Here is an 11,352-nt window from a genome sequence, read left to right as displayed (position 1 = left end):
GGGGGGGGGGGAGGTGGCCAGGTCAGGCAGGCGCGTGCAGAGTGCCCTGAATCTAGAGGGCAAAAGGATGCCAAAAGGGCTCCTGTGGAGAGGATCCCCCTCCCCTGGGGCTTCAGCTAATCCCCCCCCCCTTTCTCATCCCCCCCCCAGGTGAGCGTCTACCAGGTGCTGGGCAAGGACCACCCGGAGGCCCCCCGGGGGAAGAAGCTGCTGTCCGCCCGGCTGCTGGCCCTGCAGGGCTTCGGCTGGGAGGTCTTCTCCATCACCCAGGCGGTCAGTGCTGCCGGACGTGCACGGGTGGGGGGCTGAGAAGGAGGGGGGGAGGGGGGGCTTTTGGCTGGGGCTTGGCTCGCTCACTCGAGCTCCGCAGGACGCCCGCTGACGCCCGCTGACGCTTCCCCCCCTTCCAGGTCCGCGACTGGGTGGCCGAAGAGGGCAGCAACCAGGGCCTGCTGGTGACGGTGCAGGGCCTGGCCGGGGCCCCCCTGGACCCCCACGCCGTGCAGTTCGCCTCGGGCCGGGACCACCACGCCAGCAAGAAGCCCATGCTGGTCTTGTTCACCGACGACGGGCGGCGGGCGGCCGCCTTGCCCAGCGGCTTCCCCGGTGAGTGACCCCCGCCGGGCATTGTGGGGAGGGGGCACAGCCTTACACCCCTTAGAAGGTAACTCCCCCCCCTCAGCTTTGCTCCTGAAGCTTCAGCCGAGATGCCAAGCGGGGATGTGAGCCATTTCTTTGCCTCCCCCGTGCAGCTTTGCCGCCTCCCCCCGAGCCCCCCTCCAACCGGACCCGGGGTGCCCGCTCGGCCGAGAGCTCCCTGCCCTGCCAGCGCTACCCGCTGCCGGTGGACTTCGACGAGATCGGCTGGACCGGCTGGGTCATCTCCCCGCGGGGCTACAACGCCTTCCACTGCAAGGGCACCTGCCGCTTCCCGCTGGGCCAGAGCATGCGGCCCACCAACCACGCCACTGTCCAGTCCATCATCCACGCCCTGAAGCTCAGCCCGGAGGTGCAGACGCCCTGCTGCGTCCCGGACAAGCTCTACTCCATCAACCTGCTCTACTTTGACGACGACGAGACGGTGGTCCTCAAGCAGTACGACGGCATGGTGGCCGGCAGCTGCGGCTGCCACTGAGGGCCCCCCCCCGGCACCGTGTGTCTGTGTGCGTGTGTGTGTGTGTGGGGCTGGCACGGTGATCCTCCCCCCTTCCACATCCAAACCCTGGCCTTGGTTCCTGGAGAGCTTTCCTGGGGGTGGGGGGCTTCTTAAGGGGGGGAGGATACCAACAGCCAGGAGTTTTTTTTCCCCCTAAACCAGAAGTGTCCCAACTTTGCAACTTTAAAACTGCTGGACTTCAACTCCCAGAATTCCCCAGCCAGCTCTGCTGGTCCTGGAGAGGGTTCCTGGGGAACATTTTAAGCGGGGGGCAGGGAGGGGGGACACCAACAGCCAGGGGCTTTCCTCCCTAAAGCAGAAGTGTCCAACTTTGCAACTTTAAGACCCGGTGGACTTCAGCTCCCAGAATCGCCCAGCCAGCAGAATTCTGGGAGTTGAAGTCCACCGGGTCTTAAAGTTGCCAAGCTTGGACACACAGTCCTGCACAATACCACAAATTGCCTTCAGAAGTTGTGGGAGCTTCCTCACTGGGGGCTTTCAAGAAGAGACTGGACTGCCATCTGTCAGAAATGGTGTAGTAGGGTCTCCTCCTAGGGCGGTGGGTGGGTGGGTTGGACTAGATGACCTACAAGGTCCCTTCCATCTCTTCTCTTCTCTTCTCTATTTTGTTCTATTCTTATTCTATTCCTGCATTGTGGAGGGCACAAGTGATGGGTTTTGGAACTGTTTCAGCCACCGTGACGCGAGTTCAATTCCTTCCCCTGGATTCCTACAAACTGGACCTCTTGGATCGAGGAGGGGGGGGACGGTCTTGCTTTGATCAGCTGACCTGATGCAAAGAAGGCAGCCTGGACTCTCTCTGCCCACCCCCCCACCCCATTGCTGGAAGAAGAAAAGACTAGCGACAGAGGAGAGCAGACAAAGCTTATTGAACCCGTGGAACTGACTGCCACAAGAAGGTGCCCTGCCAGCTTTAAAAACGATTGAAAGGGGGTGTGTGTGACACATTATGGAAGAGCAAGGGTAGCTAGCACCAGCGCCGACTGAAAAAGTAGAAAATATATTTAGGGTTCCTTGTGGCTAAGGGGTCATAGTAAACAAGTCGAGCCTCCTTGTTCCGCAGCAGTCTACCTCCAAAGAGCAAATGGCTGGGACCAAACAGGGAAGTCTCCCAACTTCCCCGTGTCTCCTCAAACTGGGGGGGGGGGGATGCTGCTCTGGACACCCATGTCCCTGGGAAGAAAATCTGCAGCGGGTTCGAATTGCGCCCAGCTCCAGCCAACTGGGGCCCACTGCAGAATGTACCATACTGTAGATAGCCGAACTGTTTAATTTATATAAATATTATGTATATATATATAAAAAGAAATGTGTGTGTGTGTATGTATATAGGACAAACTTCCTGGGCACGGAGACTTGTAAATATTTGTTTTTATGCTTATGAGGATGATTTTGCCAAGGGAGGGCTGTCTCCACATTAAACGCAAACGGCTTCCAAGCTTCTGGTCCTGTTGCTTTTTTTACTGACAAGTGGGGTGCCAGCTTGGGGGGGGGGCACGAAGGAGCAGCGGCAGCCAGGGGCAAAAAAAAAAATATTTTGAGCCTGGTGCACAAAGTTTTGTGACTGCAGTCTTGCCTGCAACCTTGCTCCCACCAGCTCTTAAACTGGTGAGGAAGCAGGGGTAGTCCTGAAGGAGCCTGTGTGTGTGTGTGTGTTTGTGTGTGTGTGTGTGTACCCTGTCCTTGCAGCCTTACATTGAAGATTGCATCTGGGCATGGAAAGAAGAAGAGCTGGGGGTGGATAATTTATCTTCCGCTCACCTGGCATCAGAGGCGTTTTCCCAGCAAACTCAAAATGGGAAGAGCGGGTGGAAAGAGGGGTGGGGGTGTGGGTGGGGGGCTGGAAGGAATGGGGCATTCAACAAATGGGTTCTTCATCCCCCCCCTCCCAATTCCGACCTGTGCTCTGCCGTTGCCAACATTTGGGGGGCAGGGGCTGTGGGGAGGGAGGGGTTTTTGCTCCCAGGAGGACCCCCCTTCCACTGGGAAAGGTGGGTTTCCAGGGCAGAGGGCAGGACTGTCCCCGAGGCCCCATCTGACTTCTGGGCCAGGGGAGCCCCGGTTTTTCCTAGATTTTTCCCGTTGGGGTAAAGATGGGCCTTCCCGGGGATGGTCACGCGCAAAACCGATTCGGCGGACCTGCGGGACTTCTTTGCGTCATTGCCACAACGGAGTTGGTCGGTGTGTTTCTTCTGTTCGTGTGCCTGCCCCTCTCAAAAGAAGGGATTTTGCAAAATTGGCGGGTGTTTTTTCAACTTTGGGAACCGGGAAGATGGGTGGACTTCAACTCCCAGAATTCCCCAGCCTGCAAAGCTAATTGGTTAAATTCAGGCAGGGTCTCCATTGTATTAATCGACATTTTTCAACGGGAAGATGGGTGGACTTCAATTCCCAGAATTCCCCAGCCAGCAAAGCTAATTGGTTAAATTCAGGCAGGGTCTCCATTGTATTAATCAACATTTTTCAACGGGAAGATGGGTGGACTTCAACTCCCAGAATTCCCCAGCCAGCAAAGCTAATTGGTTAAATTCAGGCAGGGTCTCCATTGTATTAATCAACATTTTTCAACGGGAAGACGGGTGGACTTCAATTCCCAGAATTCCCCAGCCTGCAAAGCTAATTGGTTAAATTCAGGCAGGGTCTCCATTGTATTAATCAACATTTTTCAACGGGAAGATGGGTGGACTTCAACTCCCAGAATTCCCCAGCCAGCAAAGCTGGCTGGGGAATTCTGGGAATTGAAGTCCACCCATCTTCCCGTTCCCAAAGTTGAAAAACACGTGTACACCCATCTTCCCCTGGGCATCAGGACTCCGACGCCACGGGCACCCCAGGGCATCGAAATTCTCTCCCAAGATTGTCCACGCCTGCCACAAGCCCAGTTTGTGTCAGACTAGGACCAGGAGATGGGGGGTTCTAGTCCCGCCTTCGACACGAAAGCCGACCGGGTGACTTTGGGCCAGGCCTTCTCCTTCGGCCCAACCCACCTCGCAGGGTTGTAGTGGAGAAAGGAGGAAGGAAGGAAGATCAGATACGTTCATTGCCGCGTTTATAAAAACCATCAAGGCAGGGTACAAAGGAAATCTAAAAATAAAGCCAGCCGGAGGCATTTCGCCCGGGGAGGGTTTAGGAGAGGCAGGTTAAGAACAAGGACAGGCGGCTTCCGAGCCTCATTCGGGCATCGGGGGGGCTTTGCCGGCGAATTCGGGCACCCGATTCCCACGTTTGGCTTCAGAAGGCCAGGTATAAGCTAAACTGTCCGGGATTAAACCAATGTTGGGCTCACAGGTAAGTTTACGGCAGGCAGCTCAGCTCTGGGCAGAGGGAAATAAGGTGTGTGTGGGGGGGATCAGGCACCTCTGCCCACCTCTCTGCCCCCTTGGCATGTGCAGGAAAAAGAGGGCAAGCCAGGGGAGGGGGGACAAGGAGGCCTGCCAGCTAGCTGTCCCGGGTGCGAGGGAGCAAAGCCTGGCAGGCCAGCCTGGCAGGGACGGACGCGGGAGTTATCCGGGGCTTCCGAGGGGACGGAGGTGGGGCTGAGATGGGGGTGGTGGGGGTGGAGGGAAGGAGCAAGGGGGTGGGGGGCGAGTGGCTACCGGCCGGGGGTCTGGCCTGCCCGGCTGCTCTCGGGGCCCCAGCACTGGCCCAGCTTCTTCCGGAGCCTCTCCCGGAGGCCGTCCTGGCGGGGGGTCTTGAGGGCCACGGCGGTCTTGTCCTCGTGGGACTTGAGCTTGGCGTAGTAGTCGGAGAACCGGTTGTAGAGGATGGAGATGGGCATCCCGTTGAGGATGATGCCGAAGGCAATGCAGCCGAAGGCCACCACCCGGCCCAGGAAGGTGTCCGGCACCGTGTCCCCGTAGCCCACGGTGGAGAGGCTCACCTGGAGGAGGGGGGGAGGAGGAGAGAGGAGGGGGAGGAAGGAGGAGGAGGAAGAGAAAGAACAGGAGGAAAATAAGAGGAGGGGGAGGGAAGGGGGAGGAAGGAGGAGAAGGAGGGAGATGGGGAAGAGGAGGAAGAAGAGGAACAGGAAGAAGAGGAAGAGGAGGAAAATAAGAGGAAGAGGAGAAGAGGAGGGGGAGGAAGAGGAGGAAGAGGAAGAAGGAGGAAGAGGAGGAGGAAAAAGAAGAGGAACAGGAAGAGGAAGAGGAAGAGGAGAGAGGAGGGGGAGGAAAAGGAGGGGGAGGAAGAAGAGGAACAGGAAGAACAGGAAGAGGAAGAAAATAAGAGAAGGAAGAGGAAGAAGAGGAAGAGGAGGAGGAGGAAAAGTGGAGGAGGGGGAGGAAGAACAAGATGTCCTCCTGAGTTGAAGCAAAGTCACTTGCAAGATGGAGCCAACTCTTGACGCCAAAAAAAGACCCCAACCGCAAAGACGATCAGGGGTCCGGAGGCTAAACCAGATGATGAACGATTGAGGGAACTAGGTATGTCTAGGCCAGGGGTGGGTGGGGAACCTCGGCTCTTTTATGACTGGTGGACTTCAACTCCCAGAATTCCTCAGCCAGCGTGCCTGGCTGAGGAATCCTGGGAGTTGAAGTCCACAAGTCGTAAAAGGGCCAAGTTGGAAGACCCTTGGTGTAGACCCACCAGCAGCCCTGTTGCCTTCAGGGCCAACTCTCTCCAGTCACCATCTCCAAATCTCACCCCACCCCTTTCTTTTAGGGTAATTCTGCACCCCTTCCCCACTTGGGAGTTAGAAGAGTGGAAGGAGAAGCTGTTTTTGCCTGCACGGGGTCCCCTTCGGTCCCCCACAGCTGGGAAGCAGCACCCCCAGAGCCATTTTCTGCTGTCCCTCCTCCAAGCCAGGTCTTCCACCATCTCTGCTTGGGCCATTCTTGGGGACTGGGTTCCCAAGTCTTATTAAATGTCATTCTTGGGTCTGACAGGGCTACTAGCTCAAGAGGAGACCCTCAGCTACAAATTACAAGTACAGATTAGGAGAGACCCGGCTCAAAAAGAGTAACCGTGAGAGGGACCTTGGAGTCCCAGTGGACGATCCCTTAAATGTGAGCCAGCCGTGTGCGGCAACAGCCAAAAAAGCTAACACAATCCTGGGTTGTATAAACAGAGGCATAGAATCAAAATGATGTGAAGTCTTAGTACCGCTTTATAAAGCCTTAGTAAGGCCGCACCTGGCATAGTTGCATCCAGTTTTGGTCACCCCATTGCAAAAAAGACATTGAGACTTTGGAAAAAGCGCAAAGAAGAGCAACTGATTAAAGGCCTGGAGACAAAAATGTAGGAAGAACGGCTGCGGGACTTGGGTTTGGCTAGTCTAAAGAAAAGAATAGAGGGTACATGATAGCAGTGTTCCAGTATTTAATAATAATAATAGTAAAGTTGGAAGGGACCTTGGAGGTCATCTAGTCCAACCCCCTGCTCAGGCAGGAAACCCTATACCATTTCGGACAAATGGCTGTCCAGTCTGTTCTTAAAAACTTCCAGTGTTGGCGCATTCACCGCTTCTGGAGGCAGGTGGTTCCACTGGTTAATTGTTCTCACTGTCAGGAAGTTTCTCCTTAGTTCCAGGTTGCTTCTCTCCTTGATTGGTTTCCACCCGTTGCTTCTTGTCCTGCCTTCAGGGGCTTTGGAGAATAGCTTGACTGCCTCTTCTTTGGGGCAGCCCCTGAGATATTGGAAGACTGCTATCATGTCCCCCCTCGTCCTTCTCTTCATTAAACTAGACATACCCAATTCCAGCAACCGTTCCTTGTATGTTTTAGCCTCCGGTCCCCTGATCATCTTTGTTGCTCTTCTCTGCACTCTTTCTAGAGTCTCAGCATCTTTTTTACATCGCGGTGACCAAAACTGGATGGGCTGCCACAAAGAGGATGGAGTCAAGCTATTCTCCAAAGCACCAGAGGGCAGGACAAGAAACAACGGATGGAAACTGATCAAGGAGAGAAACAACCTGGAATTAAGGAGAAACTTCCTAACAGGAAGGACAATTAACCGGTGGAACAGAAGCTGCCTTCAGAAATTGTGGGCGCTCCATCACTGGAGGTTCTCAAGAAGAGACTGGACAGCCACGTCTGAAATGGTATAAGGTCTCCTGTTTGAGCAGGGGGGCTGGACTAGAGGAACTCCAAGGTCCCTTCCAGCTCTATTCTGATAATTATTATTAGCTGATACGCGGGGGGAGTGGGGTCTGTGTGTGGATGATGGGTTCACTTACTGCTGCCCACCACCAGGTGTTGGGGATGCTGGTGAAGTTGGTGTTCGGCACGTCATGCTCGACGGAGTGCATGAGGGCGGAGAAGGTGAAGATGCCCATGGCGATGAAGAGCAGGAGGCAGCAGACCGGCTGGCAGCACTGCCGGAGGGTGAAGCCGAAGGCCCTCAGCCCCGTGGAATGCCGGGCCAGCTTCAGGATACGGAAGATCCGCATCAGCTTGATCAGCTTGAGGACCTTGCCCAGCTTCCCCACGTTGCGCATCTTGTGCAGCTCCTCGTGGTCTTCGGAGTCGTCCTCGACCAGGCACTCGAAGACGATCTGGACGTAGAAGGGCAGGATGGACACCAGATCGATGGCGCTGAAGGCCGCCCGGAAGAACTGCCGGAGGGTGGAGGTGGAGACCAGCCGCATGAGGTACTCCAGGGTGAAGAAGACGGCGCAGACGGTCTCCAGGTGCTCCATGCACTGCTTGCTGGTCTTGTCCTGCATCTCCTTCACGGTGCTGAGGGTCATCCCCACCACCGAGAACAGCACGAACAGGCTGGACAAGAGGGCCGTGATCTTAGCCAGGACCGAGGAGTACGGGTTCTCGATCAGGTTCCAGATGGCCTTCCGGAACTGGCCCATGAACTTGCCCTCAAAATGTTCTTCCTTCTCAACGGTCTCCAGTTCGGCCTCCAGCTCTCGCTGGATCTTCAGATACTCCACCATCTCGTCGTGCTTCTCCTCAAAGAGGATCCGGCAGCAGCGCTGGGTGTACTTCATGTGGACGCCCCAGTACTCGATCTCCTCCAGGAAGTTGGCCGAGCAGAACTCGGTCAGGACCCACATGACTCCGCTGCGGTAGAAGTGGAAGACGTAGTGGAAGACGAGAGGGTCTCGGTCGAAGAAGTACTCGTTCTTCAGCACCGAGTAGTCGTCGCACAGCTCCAGCTTCTTCACGGGATCCGCGCAGGTGGCCAGTTGCCCAATCCTGGTGAGGGGGTATTTGGCCGCCACTCGGATGGAGACATGGAAGTGTTGGCCTCCAACATTGAGGGTCAAGAAATTCGGATTCGACGGGTGGGAAAGGTCGTCGCTGTCCTGGGCCCAGTCGGCCAAATTGTCCATGGAGCTCCACGGCTTGACCAGCTTCTCCTGAGAGAAGGGGAGGAGGAGGTCCACGTTGCCGGCAGTCCTGCAGCACTTCTGACAGGCCCTAAACTTCATGTTGGCTGAGAGGCTTGCCCGTCTTTGCATGGTGGGCCTCATGGTGGTGGTTGAGGGGTCCTCCAACGGCCACCATCCACGGCCGATGCCTTTAGGGGAACTGGGATTCTGTCAATTGCCGAGTTGCTACTCTTAGCAGCTCTGAACTGCTCACTCGTGTGCCACCAAACCAGCTGAGCCCCACAAAGCCGCTAGATCCCAGTTATGGGACTGGATGGAACTGGAAGCAGCTGCTTCTGAGCGTCTTACGGCATTAATCAGATTATGCTCTTAAAATGTCAACTTAAGAAGCTAATCTGGAAGTTTGAGTTGGGCCGGTATGATCTCACTTTTTTTTTTTTAAGATGTCGTGTTTGAAGTGCTTCAAGACACAGGGGTGAGCAACCATGTCAACTTTATGACCTGTGGACTTCAACTCCCAGAATTCCCGAGCCAGCCAGGACCACGATTAGCCCTTCAGTGCGGAATAGCAGGCTATCCAACGGCTGCAGACTATTGAACTGTCAAGAATGAAACTTTGGTAACGACATGTCTCGTTTCAACTTGCCATTAGAATGAGAAAAAAGAAACCTCTCCGATTCCGCTGAAGACTGTGAGAGCCTGAAACCTCTCCAAGGACACCGCAGCAGGTGTGGAGAGGAAGCAGACGGTTCCCATAACAAAGTGAAATTGTTTACATGGACTAGGTGAGAGGTTGGGGTTTTGGCCCAAGAAATGATGGTTTAATTCTATGAACTGGTGCCTGGGAAACTCAGAGTTAGTTTTCCTTCGACACCACCATGCCGTGTATTCAATAAACAGTTGAGATTTTCGGAAACGGAATGGACTTGGAGTTTTATTTGGATTCTCGAGCTGGATGTTGACATGAACGTTCAAAGAAATCCCAGAAAACAGCGGTGCTTCTGGTTGGGGTGCTTCTCAAGGCCATTGTAAGGAGGGGAAGACGCCCCTGAAAGCTGGGAGTAAAGATGAAGAGGAGGGGTCTGAAGAAGGGATGCGGGTGGGAGGCACTTTAATGAGCGGGGGAGTTTCCAGGAGAACCCCCCAACACAAGAGCTGGGAAATGATTTTTAATGTTCGCACCACGACAGGAGGTTGACCCCAGTGCTGCACACGCAGGACCCCCAAGCTGGACAAGACTCGAAAAAAAAATTAGGGGTGCCTTTCCTGCCTCAAAATAGATCAAATTCTCACCTCCCACCCAATCTCAGTTAAGTGACGATCCCGGTAACCAGGCGGTGTTCACTCCAGATGGCAACGCGACAGGAAAAACCAAGGAGCAGCCAAAACCAACGTTTGTTCTATCGGGGGGTCCATCAGCCTTCCCGAACTTCCAGAAGTTGAGAAGAACAGAATAACAGAGTTGGAAGGGACCTTGGAGGTCCTCTAGTCCAATCCCCTGCTCAAGCAGGAAACCGGGCCTAGACCATTCCGGACCGATGGATGTCCAGCCTTAAAAACCTCCAGTGATGGAGCACCCACAATTTCTGGAGAGCTCTTGTTCAACGCACCTGGAGGCACTGGACAGGGGAAGCACCAACCCCCCCACCCCACCCCCCAGCAGCACCATGAAAGGAAGGTGGGATCCGGCAGCTCGGGGTCTGATCTGAGGGACGCAACGGCCATTTTGCTCGGAGAGGCTCCCCAGAGCCTGGGCTGTAGGACCTCTGCAGGAGAGGGCACCTGCAGAGCTGCTGAGGAAGACAAGCCCAAACTGGCAGCGAGAGACACTGGGATATATTTTAAATATTAAACCTATTTTAATTTCCCCCCATAGGAGGCGGACTTCTGTGGACGGCCTGCAGGCCATGTGGCTTCCCAGACTCAGTTCCTGCGAGGGGACCCAGCACGTCGACGCCAGCCTTTTAGATCCAAGGATTTTGCCCGAGGTTCCTGGGAAGAGCAGGTGACGGAGTCTGTTGCGTGAGGGAGCAAGGAGCAACTTCCTGGGAGAAAGGAAGGAGAGGAGAAGAGGCTTTAGACTCCTCAAAGCAGACATGTCAAACACAAGGCCTGGAGGGGCCGGATGCGGCCCGCGAAGTGGTTTCATGTGGCCCGCGAAGCCATCCTGGAAACAGTGAGGGAACGGCCCCCTCTGCCTTGGCCCTGGCCGGCCGGGAGCCCATGTACAATTTTGTGGTGGCCATCTATGCTGAAACACATTCAGTTTTAGCTCCACAAGGCCCTCTGGAAACAGCGGGGAACCAGCCCCTGGGTGCATGTTGGCCCCGGCCCCTGGGTGCACGCTGGGGAGGGGTCACCCTTTGTGGGGAATGAAGAAATGCACCATCCCCTGGAAGTGGCCAGCAAATGGCCCTGGCCTCCTTCACCTATCCGGCTTGGTGGGCTCCGGCGGAGGGGTTTCAGCAGGCAGTGGGGCTCCTCCAGTGGACCATTTATTTATTTTATTTATTTATTAAATTTATATACCGCCCTATCTCCCTTACGGGACTCAGGGCGGTGAACAGGCGATACTAAAAACCACAATAATAAATAAATAGTTTCTATGCTAAAATCAAATTAAATAACAGGCCTGTTCTAAAAACACCCCATACAAAACCCCACTAAAACATAATCAAACCATGCCTTGGCGCTTAATAATAATAATAATAATAATTTAATTTATATACCGCCCTTCTCCCGCAGGACTCAGGGCGGTGCACAGCATATTAAAACAAGTACAAGTACAAAAACAAAAAATATAAACCCCTATAAAACCAAATTAAAACCAAATATTTGAAGCTGTATTTCTATTAAAATTATTCTTAAAATCATCCCTAAATAAAATCCTCCC

The 11,352-nt window shown here is 54.6% G+C and overlaps 2 protein-coding genes across 2 annotated transcripts in view; one reads left to right on the top strand and one right to left on the bottom strand.

Annotated features, from left to right (window-relative positions):
• LOC107299617 (bone morphogenetic protein 2-like) overlaps positions 1–1,135 on the top strand; it is a 5,189-nt gene extending 4,054 nt beyond the window's left edge. The window contains exons 3-5 of the mRNA XM_015828980.1: positions 151–273; positions 411–606; positions 753–1,135. Of these exons, the coding sequence (XP_015684466.1) occupies positions 151–273; positions 411–606; positions 753–1,135 (702 nt within the window). The remainder of the gene's footprint in view (positions 1–150; positions 274–410; positions 607–752) is intronic.
• Positions 1,136–4,769: 3,634 nt separating this feature from the next.
• On the bottom strand, positions 4,770–8,600 carry LOC107299616 (potassium voltage-gated channel subfamily V member 2-like). Its single transcript, XM_015828978.1, has 2 exons — positions 7,350–8,600; positions 4,770–5,057 (listed from the first exon to the last, which is right to left on the bottom strand). The coding sequence occupies exons 1-2, from the start codon at positions 8,598–8,600 to the stop codon at positions 4,770–4,772; spliced, it is 1,539 nt and encodes a 512-aa protein (XP_015684464.1).
• Positions 8,601–11,352: the final 2,752 nt, after the last annotated feature.

This window comes from Protobothrops mucrosquamatus, unplaced genomic scaffold, assembly GCF_001527695.2.
Source record: "Protobothrops mucrosquamatus isolate PMUCROS unplaced genomic scaffold, P.Mucros_1.0 scaffold5196, whole genome shotgun sequence".
Lineage (NCBI taxonomy): Eukaryota > Metazoa > Chordata > Lepidosauria > Squamata > Viperidae > Protobothrops > Protobothrops mucrosquamatus.
The sequence above is the reverse complement of the archived record's forward strand: the minus strand, read 5'-3'. Positions and strand labels throughout refer to the sequence as shown.

Coding starts and splice junctions, on each gene's coding strand:
- LOC107299616 (XM_015828978.1), bottom strand. CDS start 8,600: ATGAGGCCCACCATGCAAAGACGGGCAAGCCTCTCAGCCAACATGAAG. Junction 5,058..7,349: donor ACACCTGGTGGTGGGCAGCA/GTAAGTGAACCC, acceptor CCCCTCCTCCAG/GTGAGCCTCTCCACCGTGGG.